This window comes from Triticum urartu, chromosome 3 (assembly GCF_003073215.2).
Source record: "Triticum urartu cultivar G1812 chromosome 3, Tu2.1, whole genome shotgun sequence".
Lineage (NCBI taxonomy): Eukaryota > Viridiplantae > Streptophyta > Magnoliopsida > Poales > Poaceae > Triticum > Triticum urartu.
Window position 1 is genome coordinate 705,757,422 of NC_053024.1, and position 22,104 is coordinate 705,779,525.

General features: G+C 46.1%; 2 protein-coding genes across 6 annotated transcripts; one reads left to right on the plus strand and one right to left on the minus strand.

The window, feature by feature from the left end:
* The first annotated feature begins 7,834 nt into the window (after positions 1-7,834).
* Positions 7,835-11,351, plus strand: LOC125546062 (protein IRON-RELATED TRANSCRIPTION FACTOR 2-like). 5 transcript variants are annotated; one of them, XM_048710184.1, is made up of 5 exons: positions 7,835-8,410; positions 8,511-8,846; positions 9,584-9,756; positions 10,503-10,624; positions 11,060-11,351. In XM_048710184.1, the coding sequence occupies exons 1-4, from the start codon at positions 8,105-8,107 to the stop codon at positions 10,591-10,593; spliced, it is 906 nt and encodes a 301-aa protein (XP_048566141.1). In that variant the 5' UTR covers positions 7,835-8,104; the 3' UTR covers positions 10,594-10,624; positions 11,060-11,351. The 5 variants fall into 5 exon arrangements, with proteins under 5 accessions (XP_048566141.1, XP_048566142.1, XP_048566143.1 ...); XM_048710185.1 differs by lacking the exon at positions 10,503-10,624; XM_048710186.1 differs by lacking the exon at positions 9,584-9,756 and having other exon boundaries at positions 10,458-10,624.
* A 3,251-nt stretch (positions 11,352-14,602) lies between these two features.
* On the minus strand, positions 14,603-17,282 carry LOC125546063. The gene has a single exon (XM_048710189.1). It carries the CDS (start codon positions 16,326-16,328, stop codon positions 15,108-15,110), a length of 1,221 nt encoding a protein of 406 aa, XP_048566146.1. The 5' UTR covers positions 16,329-17,282; the 3' UTR covers positions 14,603-15,107.
* Between the last annotated feature and the right edge of the window lie 4,822 nt (positions 17,283-22,104).

Here is a 22,104-nt window from a genome sequence, read left to right on the forward strand (position 1 = left end):
GGAGGATGGGGCCCACCCCTGAAAATCAGGAAGACAGAGATAATTAATGAGAGGGATTTACATCGAGCTTTAGTAACTTCACGTAGGTGTAGAATGATTGATTTTACAGGGTCGTAAATCTCAAAAAAGAAAAACTATTTTACAGGGTCGTCAACATTTCAGCCAACGACAAGCACGCGAAACACGAACGTTCTGTACTTTTCCGCCAGTAGTGTACTGCCGTACTTGCAAAGTTGGTAATCTCCATCCGTTGCTATCCCCCTAAATACGATAATGTCGCCGTAATCCATCCGTGCGTCACGCAGGGGTATAGTATACGATTGAGCTCATGTCAGCGCGTCAAATTTATAAATCGGCTCTGCCGCCGTAAGCGCTTTCCGTATGACGTGACGTCTCGCTGGACTGGTCGCGGACTAATCTCCACCGCTACAGTGCTGTGCCATGAGGAAATTGCACAAACCATCTACTTTTGGTGCTAGTGTTTCACAAAACACCTGCTTTATAGGTTTGTTGCATAAAACACCACATATTGAGGTAATTCATTGCAGTTAGGTCTAATCCACCATTTAGATGGATTGACATGATTCATAATAAGTGAGTCTAGTTTGTAAGTCCACCGGTGGTAAAAAAAACACAGTGTTGAAGATGCACAAGTTTGTGTAGCAATCTTATGTTATTTCATATGAAATTTTGGCTATTTATGAATATTTTAAGATTTGCGTAGCAATCTTATGTTATTTCACATGAAATTTCATGGTGTTGCAGAAAACAATTTAAGTAAATCACACATGTATCCAATACTATTCTAAAAAAACGCAGCTCATTTGGACCAACAGTTTGTGAGATATTTGCAACGTTAATTGGCTCGTTCAATTTTTTGCTCAAAATTTAACATTTTTAAAAGATTAAAAAAAACATAGATGCACTCACTCACTAATATTGTCTGAAAAAATTAGCTCAATTATAGCAAAAGAATTGTGAGATATTGACAGTTCTAGTTGGCTGCTGATATGACCAGGGGTTTTTTTTTCTTTTGCCATCACTGTACTTAAAAATGAGACCAAGTTGTCAGGAATCGTGTCAACACACACAAATAATAGATTAGACCTACCTGCAACGAATTAGCTCAATATGCGGTGTTTTGTGCAACAAACCTCTAAAGTGGGCGTTTTGTGCAACACTAGTACCAAAAATAGGTGGTTTGTGCAATTTCCTCGCTGTGCCGTAGCCCAGTGTTGCATATAGTTCTACAGTTCTACAATGCTTAATGGATTAACGTCCGCGAGTACTTTTTTCCAATCGCCTGCTGATTAGGTTTTAGGTGTTTAGTAGCGTGTGCGCCTCTACACACGCTAGAGAGCCGCCAAAAGTGAAATAATTATTTCTCGAAACATATATTGATTTGCATTAGAAAACGAACGTCATGATGGTGCAAAAGTTCGCACAGTTAAACCCACAAAACCAGAAGGTATAACAAATGGGCTAGGCTAACAAAAAACATAGGGGACAGAAAGCCAAAGTGGGTAAGACATGTATAAAACAAATTTGCAACGCCTCCTCTAACATAGGGAAGTGATGTAAATACATCATGGGCAGCACAATTAGTCCCTCTAGAAGCATGCTCGAAAATAATATGCGAGAAATCACGCAAGGTGATATATATCATCAAAACTGCCATCGAAGACCGAAAGAGCTACCACCATTCTTCATTGTTTCTATCGCGTCGATGTTGTCGGAGTTCACCTTTAGGCAATTACACCCGACTGTAGTTGCCAAATTGAGACCAAACCATAAGGCCAGTGCCTCAGCCATAAGGGCATCTCGACACCAATCGATTTCCCAGTTTCCTGCCGCGATGAATCAGCCATTCAAGTCTCTGATGACAACGTCAAACTAGCCAGAAGTAAGGTGTGTGCAGGATGGATGGAAGATCCACATGTAGAGAATGTTGATACTCTTGTAATAGATACTCCTAAAACCTAAAACCTTTAAGTAACCAGTCGGTGACCGTCACTACCGTTCCCCTCAAGATAGATTCTTATCAACTAAGAAATCGAATAAATTTAATTTGGAAGTTTGAAAGTAGATCAAGTAGAACGAGTTTGGTTGCACTAACAGAAAGGTACCGGCATCATGGTGGTAAGGGCATGCACACTGTTTGATAAGACAATGTTATCTTAAGCCTTGCATGTAATTTAGAGATGACAATAAAAGAATATCTACAATGGATTATCTCTTAGTATTATCTTTAACAACTAGCAATTCCTAAAAATGTGGTGAGACAAACTGTGCTAAGAGATAATCTCTTAAATAAGAGAAGACAAGCCTTTTGTTATGAATTCTCCCTCCTCCACCTCAGCATTTATCCTATGTGGCACTTTTAAAATAGCGTCATTGTACATTCCCTAAGGCTTCTCGATAGGATCTACATATCAAGGTAGATTCTACTATCTCTTCTAAGTGGGCTTTTGGAGGTAAAAAAGAAAAAGAAGCAACTGCTAGGATCATCTACTTTGCAGCAAATTAGGGTAGATATTTATTCATTCCATCATTAAAAAATTATTGTGATTTTTTTTTGCATGGCAAATTAGCGAGATGCATGCCAAACTTAGGTAAAAAATGGCCTATCGTTGCCCTCCGGTAAAAGTTCACGAAAGAAAACCTTTTTTTGAGTTGGCGGTAAAAAGAAAACCTTGGTCATGATATGAGCATCACGTGCTAGCTCGATGGGCTGGCATTTGCTGACTTTAAGTCAGGTGACATAAGCCCTGTTTTGTTTCAGCTTTGATAGAATTTGAATCACCTACGGATTCGCTTCCCCCGGCAAGCTTTGCGACTGAAAGACACTTTGAGATACTCCAGACAATTGCACTGAAAATGACCCGAATGTAGATTCAGCTTCACTAGCAAAGCTAAATTTGGTCCCTAAATCTCAAATGAAATAGTTACTTGTTTCAGAATCAAGATCTAGCTGCACTGGCAAAGCTGAATCCGGTCCCTGGAGCTCAAACAAAGAGGCCTTAGGCCCCGTTTGTTTTAGCTTTGACCAGATTCGAATCACTTGTGGATTCACTTCACTGGCAAAGTTGATTCTACGACCCAGTTTGTTTCACCTTTGGTTTCGAATCTCATGTGTATTCACTTTACTGGTAGAGCTAATTCTGTGAATCAGTTTTGCCACTGAAAGCTTCAGGCAATTGCACTGAAAACAGTCCGAATTCAGATTCTGCTTCAGTCGCAAAGTTGATTCCAAATAATTGTTTGTTTCAGCTTCTAGATTCAACTTCATTGGTAAAGCTGAATCTAGTCCCTAAATCTCAAACGAAATTGCCCTTTGTTTCAGATTTTAGATTCAGCGTCATTGGCAAGCTGATTCTGGTCGTTAAAACTAAAACAAACAGGGCCTTAGGGTCACTAATATGTGGGGCTGCAAACCAACCGGCCCATATGTCAGCGACGCTAAGTCAACTGACCCACGTACGTGTAAGTGATAATAAGTCACCTGACTTAAAACTTAAAGGCAGCAAATCTGAACCGTAGCTCGACACGTGCAGGCTCCTCTCGGCTCCGAATGACAAAACTTCAAACCCCGGGGGATCCTGGGAGAAAGGGTTTTCTAAGGCTAGACGGAGAGAGAAAGCTGAGAGGAGATGCCCAAGCATGGGGCCATACAGATGCTCCGAGGAAGCAGGCACGCGGGCGCCCTGTGCGTGCTGCACGGGAGGGAGCCCCCTCCGCGGCACGGGCCGGCACGCGCCCGGCGCGCTCCATCACGCCCACGGCGCGTGTCTCCAGCGCCCCGCCGCTACGTGGCCGCGCGCGATTAACATAATCCCACGGCCTGATTAACATAATCCCGTCGCTTAGCTTGCCTCCCTTAGACCCCCCCTGCAGATGCAGTCCCTCCCTTATCCGGCGTCCGCAGATAGCTCAACTAATCTGCTTGGGTCAGCAGCTAGCCATTAGTAGTAGCAGCCCACTAGCTGCACTTAATTATGCATCGGTTCGTTTTATAAACGTTTTGAGTTTTGGTTTGGCGACGATCATCCTCATTATATTATGCTTCCACGAATCAGCTCTCTAGATTTATTTATTTTTGGCAGGAAAATCATCTCTCTGAGTTGATTGGAGTATTAGACCGACCAAAAATGGCATCCAATCCGGTCCCAGCGAGAGCGAACCCGAATATATTGGCTGGATCGATGCTAGATCTATACCTGCGTTTCCTTTTTGCTTCAGCAAAGGGAAAATGTTAGGCCCACCGGTCCATATCTACTAGTAGTATTTTCATCAAAACAGACATAGAAAAGGCAATCCATCGTTAATTCTTTTTTGCAAGTGAATCCATCATCAAATCAATTGTATGATTATAAGCAACTAGTTTTCCTTTGCCATAAAACTTTCATTCTATTTATCATCAATCATGGAAGTACAAACATAAAAAAAATAAAAATTACATCAGATCCGTAGACCACCTAGCGACGACTACAAGCACTGAAGCGAGCCAAAGGCGCGTCGCCGTTATCACCCCTCCCTCGCCGGAGCCGGAAAAAACTTGTTGTAGTAGACAGTCGGGAAGTCGTCGTGCTAAAGTCCCATAGGACCAACGCACCAGAACAACAACCGTCACCGATGAATAGGAGCGTATATCGAAAGGATCGAACCTGAGCACACACTGATGTAGGTGGACGAAGACTCGATCCATGGATCCACCAAAGACAACCACCACAAAATCTTGCGATATCCGCCGAACGCACATCTCCACATGCCCTCTAACGATACTAGACGCACCACCAGGACGGGAGCTAGACGGGGAGAACATTATTTCATCATCAAGGAGACACCACCATCTCGTCTTCCATAGCAGCACACAAATCGTAACAAAACTCACAGAAACACATAAAAATAGAGCACACCCGCCGGCAAGGGCCAGGATCCACCGTGCTCCCATGGCCCTCAAAGTAAGCCGAGAGAAAATGGTAACAAAACACATAGCCTGTACTAACTCAGATAAGCCCTCAATAATTTAAATGGCCTTCAACCAAAGGTGAGGAGAATGCGGATCTTCAGGTGGAAATAAGTTGTGTAATTGTGAACCATAGCCCCGGTGTACTAAAAAAAGATTTGATTCAATCATATATGGTATCATTTGGGGCCTCTTTGGTTCGTGTAATTTTCCAGAAAATAGGACTATGAAGACCATAGACATAGGATGTTATGCAATAGATGTTAGTTGGTTGCACCGCGGGAGTACATATTTTATTCTATATATAGGGTTGGTTGTATCCCATGATTGTAATTGAAACGAAGGAAAAAAATCATGATGTACTCGACTGAAATTTTCCTTTGGGATTGCATTCAAAGTTTGCCATATGACTTTTTTTGCTATGAATTATTATCCTCCAAATGAAACAACCTCTATTCGAAGAATCACTAAGAATCTGGCCAAAATTTCTATGAAATTATTTTGAACCAAATAGGAGCTTGATGTACCATGTAATTAATTATTGGGCGTGTGATGATGCAAATAAAGCGACGCATGTGCTAGCTAAACATAGTTATTGTAATAAATTCTCTAGCATTTGGACGGACAAGCCTGTTGAAAATATGCCCTAGAGGCAATAATAAATTAGTTATTATTATATTTCATTGTTCATGATAATCGTTTATTATTCATGCTAGAATTGTATTGATAGAAAACTCAGATACATGTGTGGATACATAGACAACACCATGTTCCTAGTAAGCCTCTAGTTGACTAGCTCGTTGATCAATAGATGGTTACGGTTTCCTGACCATGGACATTGGATGTCGTTGATAACGGGATCACATCATTAGGAAAATGATGTGATGGACAAGACCCAATCCTAAGCCTAGCACAAAGATCGTGTAGTTCGTATGCTAAAGCTTTTCTAATGTCAAGTATCATTTCCTTAGACCATGAGATTGTGCAACTCCCGGATACCGTAGGAATGCTTTCGGTGTACCAAACGTCACAACGTAACTGGGTGGCTATAAAGGTTCACTACAGGTATCTCCGAAAGTGTCTGTTGGGTTGGCACGAATCGAGACTGGGATTTGTCACTCCGTGTGATGGAGAGGTATCTCTGGGCCCACTCGGTAGGACATCATCATAATGTGCACAATGTGACCAAGGAGTTTATCACAGGATGATGTGTTACGGAACGAGTAAAGAGACTTGCCGGTAACGAGATTGAACAAGGTATCGGATACCGACGATCGAATTTCGGGCAAGTACAATACCGTTGGACAAAGGGAATTGTATACAGGATTGATTGAATCCTCGACATCGTGGTTCATCCGATGAGATCATCGTGGAACATTTGGGAGCCAACATGGGTATCCAGATCCCGCTGTTGGTTATTGGCCAGAGAGTTGTCTCGGTCATGTCTGCATGGTTCCCGAACCCGTAGGGTCTACACACTTAAAGTTCGGTGAAGCTAGAGTTGTTATGGGAAATAGTATGTGGTTACCGAAGGTTGTTCGGAGTCCCGGATAAGATCCCAGACATGACGAGGAGCTCCGGAATGGTCCGGAGGTGAAGATCGGTATATTGGACGAAGGGTATTGGAGTCCGAAATTGTTCCGGGGGTACCAGGTGATGACCAGCGTGTCCGAAAGGGGTTTCGGAGGCTCCGGCAAGCGTTGGGGGGCCTTATGGACCAAGGGGAGAGGGCACATCAGCCCACTAAGGGGCTGAGCGCCCCTCCCACCCCATCTCACGTAACCAGGAGAGGTAGGGGCGCCACCCCTAGGGCAGCCACCCCTCCCGGCTTGGGGGGCAAGTTTCCTAGGGGGTGGGGGCGCCCAAACCCATCTAGGGTTTCCCCTGTGGCCGCCGCCCCTTCCCTAGGGAACCCTAGGGCGCCTCCCCCTCCTCCCTTCCCCCTATATATAGTGAGGGAGAGAGAGGGCAGCCGCACCCTTCCCCTGGCGCAGCCCTCTTCCTCCTCCAACACCTCATCCTCCTTCGTAGTGCTTGGCGAAGCCCTGCCGGAGAACCACGAGCTCCATCACCACCATGCCGTCGTGATGTTGGAGTTTTCCCTCAACTTCTCCTCTCACCTTACTGGATCAAGAAGAAGGAGACGTCTCCCAACCGTACGTGTGTTGAACGCGGAGGTGCCGTCCGTTCGGCGCTAGGATCATCGGTGATTTGGATCACGACGAGTACGACTCCATCAACCCCGTTCACTTGAACGCTTCCGCTTAGCGATCTACAAGGGTATGTAGATGCACTCTCCTTCCCCTTGTTGCTAGATTACTCCATAGATTGATCTTGGTGATGCGTAAAAAATTTTGAATTTCTGCTACGATCCCCAACAAAGCCCCCGGGCTATCTGGTCTCAAACCTTGTGGACGATGTAATTCCTTTTTAAGCCAATAAAGCTAGCCATGATGGCCTTCCCTTAAAAAAATATTGGGCGTGTGATGCTGAAGCCATGGAATTTTCTATTCTATTCTATAAAAAGGATGCAAGTTGATCAATTAATGTATAACAAATCTAGCCATACAAAGTATGTGGCCATACACAAAATTTATCTACACACGGCAAATACATATATGCAAGACCATGAAATGATTTGTTCATTTTGGTTTTCTTCATATCAACAAGATTAATTATTTCACATGGATCTTGGAGCACCATAAGGTAAAACCCTTCACTTTGTTCTTAACTTTTAGATTGCAGACTTAGGCATCCACATTAGTTAGCTAAACTAAAATTCGTTATCTAGAAAGTCGCATTTGACACTGACGTCCCCTCATCTCTGGCCCTATATAAATGGGAGGTCACCACTCCGGAACTGGCTCAAGCAGCTGTCCATACATCAAACCTGCCATGAGAAGTAGTTAATGCTAACCATCTCTCAATAAAATTCCATTAGCTTAGAGGGTCTTCCCCTACTACCAGGCTACCACTACCGCTTCCTCTAGAGTCTCACAAAGAATAACGCCATTAATTAGGAGCCAGATAGCTCGCTGGTTAGGTGGCTATTAAGCTAGGTTGTTCCACCATCACCCCTAACCTCTCCACACGAACTCGACCTAGCAGAATTTAGCTGCTGCGAGCTGCCGGCCTGCAATGGGGCACCAGCACCAGATATTCGAAGACCCGTTCGCGAGCAGCATATCGTCGCTGGAGGCGGACATCTTCTCCGTCGCCGCCGGCCACCACCATCCGCAGTGGCCGGGCCTCGACCACGACGTCCCGTTGGCGCCGGCTGCCAACAACGGCACATCGTCCGGCGGCTACGGCTCCCCCGGTGGCGGCGACGGCTCGGGCTCCCACCGCAAGATCAGCCACAACGCGTACGAGCGCGACCGCCGCAAGCAGCTCAACGAGCTCTACTCCGACCTCCGCTCCCTCCTCCCCGACACCGATCACACGGTAATTAAATTTCTCACTCAAACTAACTCATCAGCCTTCCTCTGAGCTACATGTTAGAGATTCCGTTCTGAACGTCTGTTGGATTTCTCTGGTGTTGCAGAAGAAACTGAGCATTCCGATCACGGTGTCGCGGGTGCTCAAGTACATCCCGGAGCTGCAGAAGCAGGTGGACGGACTGGAGAAGAAGAAGGAGGAGCTGACGCGCGCCAACTGCAAGCCCGGCGTGCTGACCATGAAGGAGAACATGGCTCCGATCGTGTCCGCCACCTGCCTCGATGACAGAGAAATCATGGTCCAGGTCAGCCTAGTGAGCACCATGGCCGGAGTTCTGCCCATGTCCAAGTGCATCAAGGTGCTGGAGAACGAAGGCCTACGCCTCATCAGCTCGTCGACTTCCGCGTTTCACAACAGGACGTTCTATAGCCTCCATCTTCAGGTACACATCAACAGATGCATCTGCCTTTAGCTCCTGTTGTTCTCATATCATCGATGCTTGTGATTTGATCATTTTTGGATTCTTTTTTACTTGGCTTGCTTACCACGTATGCCATGTGGTTGCTTATGATTTGATCTTAACAACTAGTAGTATATAGTACTTGACGAGCTAAAACTCAGCAAAGCACTTCTTTTCCTGCGATGTCGACTGCCGTGGGTCCACATAAAAGGATAAGGATTTATCAAAATCTAAAGAGAACATGAATTTGGGGACATTTATTTTGGATATATATGCAATATGTAGGATCTTGCCATGCCGTACACTGGATTATCTAGCATAGAATTAGAACTATTTTGATTTAATCCATAAAGGTAAAAACATTATGGGCATTTGTAAGCTCGTTAACTTATTACAGTATGACTTGCTTGGGTGCATGCTCCCCCTCATAAAAGATTATGATTGTTAACTCAGATCAGTGGTGGAGATTATAGAGGCCATCCATTGAGTTAAAAATTGTAGCATAGTACAACGAACGGCAAATGGTACATTTTGTTTACCTTGACCGGCACATGCAAGGATTAAGCCAATGAAACGAATATGTACAACGCATCATTAGTTTCAATCGGACAACAAAGGGACTCTCCTAGTGCTAAAATGGTCCCTCTAGCTATATATTGTGTGGATTCCACAAAACCCTAGTCATTCGAGGTTGACCGGTTCCATCTTTCGAGCTTCAGAGGGTTTATACTACTACCGAAGTGTCAACATTCATTGGTGATCAATCTTTACACCCTTGGCAAAGAGCACGACCGAGGTCCCTCTATTTCAGTCATTTGTTTGGTTTTTTGGACATGAAGAACAAAGCACTTGGGTGGACGAGGTTGTTGCTTCTTCCTCCTAATTCAGCCAGGTCAGTTGATACTAGACTAGATCTAGGTATACTATTTTTTCTGAAACGGGGGCAAAACATTTTCCTCGTCGATTAATCAAGCAAAAAAAATTGCCCAATTAGTTGGCAGAAAACCGAACGAAAACCATGATCTAGGTACTAGGGGGTGGCTACACCCACATAGATCTTTGTTAGCCTTGGCTTTTGTCTCACATCCTTTCCAGCCCCAACTTAAAAGGGGTTACATCTGGACTTATGTCAAGGCACAAGAAAGAGATATGCCATGAGGAGACACAAAATCTCATGAGATGGCGCCATGATTGCGTGGCCAAGCGGCTCCATTAAGCATGAGACCTGTTCGCCAACAAACAGACATGGTCCAAGTTCAACTGACCTTCATTTGTGAAGGACCATGTGGCCCAAGTTTAGTTGTGTGGTGAAATCAGTTCCACATGGCAATTGTAGAGAAAGTTTTTTTTTTTGTGGGAAAACTTTCAGTCTATTCATCTTCAATCATGATAGTACAACGAATACTAGAAATAATAAAAATACATCAAGATCCGTAGACCACCTAGCGACGACTGCAAGCACTAAAGCGAGAAAGTTTGACCGGCATATATACTCTTGTCTACCAACCACATATAGCATTTATGGGTTAACCCTTTTAGAGCATCTTCAATGGCAACCCGTAAATTTCCTCATGCATCCATGTTTGTCTTCGGTTTGCGGGAAAAATCGCGTCCGTACCGCACCGCGGACCGCTACAGGCCCGCGCTGGATGGCTTCCGCTGTCCAAACATCATGGTCCGGACGCATGCAGGAGGTTTGCAGGTCGGCGTTGGAGATGCCCTTACATGAAGCGATGATGAAGCTGCAGTAGCGGCGATAGGTATGTATGGTCCGTCTAATAGATGGGTAGAACGTTGAATGAATTTGGGCTAGAGTTTTACACAAGTAACGTCCTCTTTTTTAAGACAATGACGTGTACTCTCACACAACCGAATGCATGGACACTTATTCGCATCCTTTTACCTCAACCCCACAATGAGTATCAATAGTACAGATGGAAAATGCCTATCCAAATAACTATTTATCAGACCTTTATGCAAATTTCTCCGCCAAAAGAAAAGAATCTTCATGCAAATATGCATGCGTTATCCACTTTATTTGACAAACTGAGCAGTAACGCTATAAATGTGTCAAAATTATATATGAATGACTAAAAGTGTGTACACTTTGGCATTAAAATCCAGGCTGCATGCACCAGACGGCAATTTTATATCAAAGAACTTACAATGCCATCTTATTTTTTGTATTGAAACAGAGAACCCAACGGACGATGAGCAAGGAGTGTCCGGCATTTTGTGAAGAACTGGAGAACGCCCTGACGCAAAAGGCAGGACTACGTCTACATCACCACCAGTAGCTCATATGTAGCATAAGAATGGTGTATACTGTGGTGTTTAACCACCATGAATCAAAATACATGCATGCCATAGATATAGGGCAAATACACAAGATAAATAGTACTGCTGATATGCATGCACGATCGTACGTATAATGCAGCGTGTTTCATATATAGTAACTATATGCAATTGTATATACATTTCTATGTATCTCAACTGTATGCTGAAGATAACTAGTAAAACAGATATATCGTACTACCTCTGTTCCAAAATATAAGAATTAAGGAACAGAGGTAGTGGTAGAAATAAATGTAGAGGTTGGCACAAAGCAGTCGCACTGTGATGAAAGAGTACTGACAATCCCCATAGTGCTTGTTTCGATGGCGGGCGAGTGCAGTGGGTTTTCTGGCAGTGCTTTGAACTCGCTGCCCCGTTTTCTTTTCTTCCTCAACTGTTCTGGAACACTATATATATGTATTTCTGTTGTTTTTCAATGGAAAGGGGTACACCCGGTTAAAAAAAAAATTATTCATGTATACATAAATATATGAGGCTCTTTTCACTATTTTAACCTTGTCAGAAAACTTTAGCACAAAATAAACTCCTCATAAATTTATTTCACAATCTGACCCTTTTGGTAACGCCACAAGCCGTGACGTTTCTGCTCCCCTTCATAAATAAGTGGCAAATGTGAAGAAGCTACTTGAAACGCCACTAACAATGGCGTTTGATATTTGGGCAGCAATGCCACGCCCTTTGGCGTTTCCAACAACACCACACACGCTGTCATTTTTGCCATGCCACATAGTGTGTCGACCAGGCTAGCAACGCAGGTGGGTTTGGCGTTTCTAGGTAATTCAGCAACGTCACATGTCATGGCGTTTCTGAAAATGGTCACATCGTGAAATAATTTTGTGAGGAGCTTATTTTGTGCTAAAATTTTCTCACAAAGTCAGAACAGTGAAAAAGGCCAATATATGAGAAATAAGGATGATTTGCCTCCACTGCTCCACAGTCCACATACACACCCTGCCTTTACATAAACCATCCAGCAGGGTCCGCTCCAGGCACGCAAATGTCGACATCCTGTGTACCACGGAACTAATCTATCACCTGGTGTCAGTGAGGGCAATGGTGGTTTTAAATATGGTAGTGTCATGCGTTTTGTGTCACCGTGTGCTCATCTTGTGGAGTAGCATGCATGCATCTGCCAACTGAGCACATGGTGGCGAGGTGAACCTCTCTCATCAGCCGTCTCTAACAGCTCGATCGAGCTGACCGTACTTGCTTGTAGAGTGGTAGTACGTTCTGTCTCTTGTTCTGCAGTACTGTTGTACTACTGACCTGTACTTCTGGAGCTGTCAACAGAAAATAAAAAGGACACTGAACCTGAAGGAGAGGAACAGGTGCCGTTTGAAATCCCCGCACGGCCCAGTTGTTTGTGGCAATGAAAGGCCGCCTGTGGAAGGAGGCGGGCCGGGTGACAAGGCCTGGTTAAGTTTCTCCACAGAGCAAATGCTTAGAAAAGAAAAAAATTGTGGAGAGAGCATGCGTCCTTGTGTGTTTTCTTTAAAAAAAACCATGTCCTTGTGCTGTCCTCGGAAATATCTGGTGCTCCGGAGCACCCAGCTCGCGTGCGAACTCGTCTGTTAGACCTCAGATCCAAAGGCTCCCATGAGATGATGAACACTTTTGCAAACAAGTCCTTGAGAAGTCTAAAAAATATGCACAAATACAACAGCTACATTAGCTTTTTAGATGCCGGTCCGGGAGCCTGTATCACGGGAGCACCGTTGCCTCGGTATCACAAGATACTCTCCCGGCTGGGATTTTTTTTTTGCGGGTGTCTCCCAGTTGGGATTGGGGACATGGCATCAAATCGCGACAAGTTCATCGGCTCAATTCCCTAAGGTTCATCAACTAAAAAATGAAATAAAGTTTTGTTAGTCTAGCGATGCACTTTTAAGGGTAGAAGTAATTGTCAATTTTTTCAGAGCACCACATGCTTTTTTCTTCTTTGTGTAATCATTCCTAGGGAACCAAAATTGCTCGGTTCAAGTCATTTGACATGATTTTAGGTTTGCAGGGCCCACAAGTCAGACCACCCTCGTCACTGACTTGACAGTTGACATGACACGCCGTGCTACTGTCTGTACTTGACAACTACTCAAGACAGTGGGAGTGAGAGCAACTCCAACCGTATAGACAAAACAAATTGCCCAATAGACGGATCCATTTTCAATTTCTGTCGGTTTTGTGTATGCTTGAACCCATTTCAGTTTTAAATTTAGGTTAGATTTGGATCCGGTGCGGAAAAAAGCGGGCGTTTTCCGTGTTCTCTTCGTCCGCCTCTGTCCGCTGCATGCTGCGTGTGGCCCACTTACTATCCACTCACATAATTTTTTTCTCTCCTCCCTCTCCCTCGCCATGGCGCCATTGACGCTTGCGAGCCATGCAACTGCTCTCCCCAGCCCCGTTCGCCCGGCCGCGTGCCGCGTGCCCCCCGCGCCCAGCCATTGCACGGCCTCGCCCCCGTGCCCGACCTCAAGTAGCATGAGCAGGTGGTCGCGGCCTCCAAGCGCGCGTCGTGCACGCTCGCGTGCGTGCATCTCGTCTTCGCCATGGCCAACATGCACTGACGCCATTCCTCACTGCGAAGTGCGAACTACCCTGCCTGCTACGTGTTTGACGAAATGTCGAGACAAACATGTCACAAAATGGGTCGGCCACCATCGAACGCACCGGGCAACCCAAATAAAAAAGCGGACAACTGTATGTGTGGAAGAGCTAGAGCCAGCGCCTCCATTGCTGCCTTGCACCAATCTCAGCCTCGATCCAACGAATTAGGCAGTTCTCTTCTGCGGTTCTGCCTTCCCTTGAGTCAGCTTCAGTCTTTCTTCTTTTTTTTTTGCGGGTAGAGTCAGCTTCAGTCTGCCGGTTCCTGTCTGCCCATCCAACATTTCATTTCGCGGGAACGGCGGGACAGTTTTGATAAAAGCACTAATTATCGTATCGGCGTTTCTCAATCTCAACAACACGTGCGTGGAAAACCCATGGAAGTTGCAAACAAAAAGGAGAAAAACGTCAGGCACAAGAGCTGCTACGTTGCCACTTCTTGTGAGGAGAAGTGGTAGAACACAGCAGGTGTCGGTCGCGTTCATGCACGGACGTACGTCGACATCAACGATTCGCGGTTGGCTCCACGCGCGCGTACGTGGAAGCGTCTGTTCCATGAGTGAAAAATCCCGAGTGCTCACACCTAATCGCCCGCAATTTATATCGTCGGTCAAGAAAGAAGCTAAACCAAGGTGTTCCTTTGCTTCTGGAACAATGCTATGGGTGGGAGCGGGACCATCCATATGATAGGAGCAAGAATTTGTCAAGAAAAGCAGCATACTTGAGTACCCAAGCCAACTATTTCTGCAGTGATATAACTAGTTTCACAATGATCTATCTCAATGTTCTTCAATGATCAGTGATCTGCAGCTTTTCTGCAAGTGTTCACACTCTCTCCTCAAGAAGGTTCAGAGGAGATCTGACCAAGCAATCTTGCCTAGCCGGCTGATGCCCACATGAAACTCCATTCTACTCCACATGTTACTCTTGTTAGCAAGACATATCACATGTACTGTGGGAGTCTGTAATTGAGTGCAGCAGCGCCTTTGCAGGCAGACATCAGATTTTCCTCACTCTGAATAACCGCAGTTTTTATACAGAACACTCTGCATAACTGTAGTCTTCTTCAGAAGAAAGAAGGCTCTGCTTGCGCAGGACACACGCAAAACTCCATTCCACTCCACAAGTTAGTCTTAACGAACGAAGCAAGCCAACAACGACGATGAACAATCAATACCTTTGCAAGAAGAGATCAGATTTTCCTCACTCTGAATAATCGTAGTAGGTCTCTTCACAACACTCTGAATAATTCTAGTCTTCAGAACACTCTCTGAATGTTTGTAATTTTCTTCAGAAGAATGCTCTGCTTCCGTAGAACACCCTCGCCCCGTCCTTCCTCGCCTCTGCCTCCGGCTTCTTCTCGTCCCTCTGGACGACCACCCCGGCGCCGCCGTCTCCATCGAGCTCCATCGGCAGCTTCATCGCGCCCAGCGACTCGGTGAACTGCTGCATGCTCTTCACGTACATCTCCATGATCTGCCGCTGCATCGCGCTCTGTTCCGCCTCCATGTCGATGACGTCGCCCGTGGCCATGGGAGACTTGAAAACGCCGACCTTCTCCTTGCCAGACGCCGCCCCTCCGTTGGACGTTGGCGTGTCCGGCGCGCCGCTGCACATCGGTGCCGACACGGTGGCCTCGTGGGCGCCGTCGTGCCGATGCGGCTTCTCTGTCGCCGCCGAGGAGGAGACATCGATCGCCCTGTCGTCGCTGGTCGTGGTGGTCGTCGAGGCGTTCTTGCTTCCGTCTGAGCACACCGGCATCGAATTCTCGCCGCGTGGGCTCGTGACCATCTCCATGGCGTCAAACGGCGCCACCCCGAGGTGCAAGAACGGCAGGTACTGGACGGCCATGTCGTCGTTCTCTTTGGCTGTGTTGAGGTCAGGAAACTCGATACCTAGGTAGTCCACCGGCGGCGCTGGGGGCTCGAGGATGACCACCTCCGACGTGATCGACGGCTCCGCCGCGGCGCGGTCCGATGGCCCCGCGATGCACGGGTCGCCTCCGCCGGAGCGGAGGGCGAGGGACAGGCTCACCGTGCCGGCGGGCGAGTGGGTGAGATCCGTGGACGACAGGGAGAACTCCCGCCGCTCCATCTCCGCGCCGTCGGTGGCCGCGACTTGGGCGAGCGGCACGAGCGTGAACCCGAGGAGCTGGTCCTCGAGGACGCTCTCGGCGCAGCTCCGCATCAACACTTCGCACTTGAGCGCGTCGGTGCCGAGCCTGCCCCGACGGACGCGCAACGGCGGAAGGCGCTCGTCGAAGCGCGGGCTGGCGCCGCCCCTGGCAGCCACGCGCGTGGAGAGCGCCGGCGCGTGCCCCGGGCTGGACGTGAGCGAGAAGCGCGCGTACACGTCCTGGTCCGCGTAGATGCAGATGTTGTGGATGCCGCGCGCGCCGTGCACGTACACGTCCAAGAAGCACCCGCCGCCACTCTCCTCGCCGTCGTCGTCCTCCAACCCTCCGCCGCCCCCGACATGATCCGGCACGTACCGGTATCTGGCAGGCTCCATTATCGACCGACTCGCCGGAACGGAACCGGTCGATCACTAGACGATCATCATGGACCTTAGATTTCTAGTGTGTTTCTTGCTTGCAGTTGAAGACAGTTTCTCACTAACCCTTTGGAATTGTTAGGACTTTGAGGAGGGGGAGAGAGTAGGTGGTGGCCGGCGAGGGAGGAAAAATGGAGCCGAGTGCACACGGTGCATCATTCATGTCCCCTATGTGTGCTCTTTACCCGTTGCTTGTTGTCCACACCCTTGCACCGCAATTCTTGGCCTCGGCGGGTCAGCCACGCATCGGCCTCGCCATGGCGCCATCGTGTAGTAGTTGTTGCTGCACTTGTTTATCGATCACCAGGCAAATGCAGACGCATGATGGCTCAAGAAAAAGAAAAGTATAGCTGGGTGTGTCCACATTGACGAGGGATGACTTGACAGCAACATTTCTGGGGAAATTCAGCAGTAAGCAGTGTCATGGGGTCGTGTCAACTATCCAAGTTTCACAGTTGAAAGGGGACAGTTCACATCGGTCGGTGGTGCATAGCTATGTTTCTCTTAGCTCTGTTCACATGGTAAGCCATGATTACGATTTAGTCCTACAAAACTTCCAATGGTTTCGTTTAAAATATTTCAGTATTTTCCTTCTTTAGATATAACTTCCTAGCATTACCGAGTGGGAGGTTGCTCTGCTCTCATCTTGTGCAGGCCTAGTTTTATTTTCTATTTCAACTTAAGCCCAATGAGGTAAAATGGATGTACCATTGGATTATATCAATTATTGCGTAATATTGGTACATCAGAAATATATCCAATTGTTATATTCAAATTTATCCAAATTGAAATAAAAATTATTGATTTGTCGGATTTAATTTCATAAATTACAAAAATATTAATGGCTCGAGCGTTACTGATTTTTTCTGTTAAAATTCAATTTTTTTGTGACAACCGGACATGTTATGCAGGATAATTTTGTATATATAAAATTATCTTTATTTATTGGGTTTCACATCATTCAGAAACTAGATATGATTATCATTCCCGAAAATATAGATATACAGATATTAAAAATATTACTTATTGCATATTGATAAATATTTCAACGGTTGTGACAAACATTTATAAGATAAGAATACCGATTATAATCATAAAAGTATTTATTTTTGCAGCTATGACTTGCAAGAGTATTATATTCTTATTGATATTTGATTATATTAATAATAAAATATTTCAATTATTTATGCTAAACTTTTTTACTTATTTATGACTTACTTGATAACACAATATGTTAGTTACTAACTTTCCTATCACATTTAGCACAATTAGCCACATATATTCTATTGCTAAATTTAAGATACAATATTCATTGTTGTGATTCATGTATTTATTTATTGCAAAATACACTTTCGCCAAATTGAAATCGTATTACTCACTTGAAGTTATATCGGCTTATTTTTCGTAACAGTTCATTTTAGATGCTAGTAAGAAACCTTACATTGAATTGGCTTTACTTCAGGTTTAAGGAAAAAAACATCAAATTGTGCCCCTTTGTATATTTTTTAGTTTCGTTCCCTTTGTAAATTAATGTGCTTCACTAGATGTGTTATCGTGCATTATATGTGTTTGATTTTTCTTAGTATCCTAATAAAAAAATTCTAGAACATACTTGTCTAACAAATATCTTGACATAGGTCGTAGAATGTCTTCTAACTTAAGTGTAATAAATTAAAATCATATACTAATAAACTGAACCGAGTGCACACGGTGCATCAACCAAATCCACTATGTGTGCTCTTTTTCCGGTACTTCTTGTAAAACCCTTGCACCACAACTCTTCCACGGGTCAGCGGCGCATCGGCCGCCTTTCGCCATCGAGTAGTATTGTTGGTGCACTTGTTTATCATCGAGTAGCTGGGTCTCTCTACATTGACAAGGGATGGCTTGATACCAACATTGTCAAGAATTCACACTATGCAGATCAGTGCTATTAAGACACATCTATCGCATATCGTAGCATTATACTATGCACGATAAAGGCATCATATACGTTATAAAAATATATCGTGTCTTTGAAAATAAAATGTGTGTGATGGAAAATACATCGCGCACAATTGGGTAAGGAGAACTGTGCGCGATTCCTTGGACACAATTCTTCTCAAAGAAGCGTGTGTGATGAACTGAACTATTGCACATGTTTGGCGAAAAGATCCGTGTGTTCTGCATAGCACAGGGACAGGGTAGTCTCTAATTTCGTGAACTATCGCACACATGATTTTTTGATACACCGTTTGCGATTTATAACAGACTGTTTGTTTTGATAAATCATGAGATATATTTAACATTGCAGACAATTACGCCTAAGAAGGCGTGTGTGATAATGTTCACAGAGATTCAAATAACCAAAGTTTCCCCCACATCACACTGGCCTCCTCGCATAGCTACCGCATGAAATATTTAAGAACATGCATACAACTCGAAATGATAAACTAACAGATGTTCATAGGTTCAGAATTATACAAAATATTTACAACATAGCATAAAAAGAAGCTAGGCATATGCATATAAAGTGATCACCATCTACCACTTGTTGGCATCTTTGCAAGCGTTGCAGATGCTGCGATGCGACCCATCAGCATCAAGGGGAAAGAGACATGTCCTCGTGTTAATGACCCATGAGCATCAAGCTAAAGGAGACACGTCCTCATGTTAACTATCCACCCATGTGCTCCAGGCTACGTTTCTTGCTCAAAACGTAACCCACCATATTGAGGATGCACAAGGGAGAGTCATCATGCCTTTGGATGCCTAGAGTTGTGTCTCGGGCCTCAATGGCCCCATCATTGACCTTACTTAGCTTCCCGCCCCAGCCGTCGGCTCCTTGACCGCCGGCTCATCGGTGTTTGCGCCGATGTGTCGGTCATAGCCAGGATCACCGAGGTTGTCGACTTGACTGGCGTTCGAGGTTGTTGGGTCTAACCCTAACTAGCACGAATTAGTTTTGAGGAACAGATCATAGACAAAGAAAGGATACGACGAGGATGTATTTCTGGCAACGAACCACAGCGCTGAACGTCCTCTTTTCCCTGTCATATATATATATATAGCTGGACAAACCAGAACGTATCTGAACTCCTAACCACCTATGTATATCAATCTGGACGCACTAACAAACCAAATCCCGGCCGGCGTTGTAGCCTACGAGACGCAGCGCCCAAACCTCTGTTTCCTACGCACGAGCGTACGAGCGCCCAACAACCCGCTCTCCTACGCTGACTCTACGACGCGTTCTAACACATCCAGCTGCTGCTGCTAACCGACTACGACTCAATCATGAGCACATACCCGACACACACCCAACGCACGCACACACGCACACTCGCCATGGCGTCCGGCACAACTAACACGCACGCACACACTGGTCACCACCACCGCCGTGTCTTATTCCTAACAATTTCCTCCTAAGACACGACCTACAGTAAGGTCGGCTCGTCGTCGATGTCGGCGAGGAGCGCCTTCTCCTTCTTCGGCTGCCGGCAGTCACGGGAGAAGTGGCCACGAACGCCACAGTTGTAGCACTTCCCGCGCCGCCGTCTCGTACCCGAAGCCACGCTGCTCGCACCGTCGTCGTGGTCAAGGTTGCCGCCGCGCTGACGCTGCCGTGCCTCCCACTGGGCCGCCGTGAACATCAGCTGATCGCCGCCTCGTGCGCCGTTGTCCTGCGTGCGCCGACGTAAGCGTTCGTCGAACGCCTTGAGCCTACTCAATGCCTCCTCGAACGCCATCGTCTCCACGTCGCAGAACTGCTCGATCCCGGCCACCGCGGCATACAACCAATCGGGCACCGTGTCAAGCAGTTTTTTCACCATGGCGGCGTCGCCGAGCGTCGAGCCGAGGCCAGCATACCTTGCTGCCATGCCGCCGATCTTGCCGGCGTACGCGTCTAGTGCCTCCCCCTCCTCCATGTGCAGGTTGTCAAACTCGCCACGGAGAGTGGAGAGCCGCGCCGCCTGGACCCGATCGGCGCCGACGAACCTCGTCTTCAAGTTGGCCCACACCTCAGCCGCCGTCTTCTTCGTCGATACCTGCATCAACAAGTCTTCGAAGAGCGCACCGAACAGCACCGCCCTCGCCGTCTTGTTTTTTCCCGCGTCGACCGCCGCGTCGCCGGCTGGCGACACCGCTTCCCAGAGGTTCTGGGCGTCGAGGATGGCTTCGGCCTTGATCGCCCACACCGTGTAGTTATCCGGTGTGAGCATCGGCATCGGCATCGAAACCGTGCTACCCCTGCGCCGTGTGGGACGATCGCCATGGCCACGAGCACAGGAACAAACGAGGCTCTGTATACCATGTAGCACTGGCCTTGACCGAAATCTAGGGACATTGTGTCCCTGTCACGGGCGCAAATGCACCGTTGGCGGCCGTTTGTCCATAGATTCACTGGTCTCCTTCTCCAGGTCACCATCTCCTCGGTTACACCCTCAAGCACCTCGGTGAGATGATCCTCGATGTTTGCGATTCGACCTCCCATTGATGCTCCCGAGCCCGACATGATGCCAGACCATAGAAGATTAGCTATCCACGTGAATCTGTGGCATATTCCAGATTGCCGAATCAGACAATTCGGCTTGGAGCGAAGTTCTCGACCTGGACGATGTGGCCACTCGAGCTAGCGATGAAGGTGGCGGAGCTGAAGATGAACATATGTCCTGGGGCGTATATCACGCTAGATTCGATCTGAGCTCCCATGAAGCCTCTACGTTCACCTAGCTGGACCTGCGTGGGCATCACTGTTGGAGACGACCCCAACATGTCCCAAGGTATGGTATCCCATCTAGGTGATTTAGGCTGGATGATAACAGGAGGCGATCTTTTACCCAGGTTTGGGATCTCTCGATCGAGGTAATACCCTACTCCTGCTCTCCTTTTTTGCGATAGGGGTGTGTATAAAGTACAAGTAAACTAATTAGGGAGACCGGACCCCAACTTATATAAGGGCCCTAGGATTATAGATCTTAGTCGGCTACGTCAATGAAGGTAGAGTCCTCCATGGCTCCAATATTTTCTGCTTATAACGCAAGTCCTCCAAGTCTTCCACATAATCGCCATGGACTGCCCAACGTGGCCCAGGATGGAATTGACCTAGGGGTTCTCAGCCCAGCACATTTGGCCAGGAATCGACATTGTGAGAGAACCCTGGGCCGGGACACCATCAACAAGCATACACACCCATATAATTGTAAACACGACGTGTGCAGGTTTCCATGCTTATGTCCCGATGGTGCAGATTAAGTTAAACAAGATACCTCTAGATCATAGCAGAACAGTGACTCTCAAGCTGAAAGAATGATTAGTACAATAAGAAATATGTTCTTTTCATAGAAATATCACCGATTAATGTTTAGGTGATTTTAATACAAAGCTATGATTCTCTTGGTGGATCATCTTAATTATCAGTTGGTTCGCTAATTCTACGAATATGAGATTTGTTGAAAGATATCAGCTTCAATTTCCCTTCTGTCCATAATATTAGTTCACACAAAAAAAATATTAGTTCACACATTCTTATTAGTAATATTTCTCCAACAGATCCTCAGACAATACAAATTAAAGCAACATGCTTACTCACCCGTTGTACACTATCTAATGAAATTAAATTCAAGAATATCTTAACCAAAATGCAGAGTTAGTATGATTGCAGAGATAGCTAAGATGGGGCTTGAGAAATATCCTAAAGACTTGGCAATCACACTAGGTCATAAACATGAGTCTAGGATGGGCTAGGTCATAA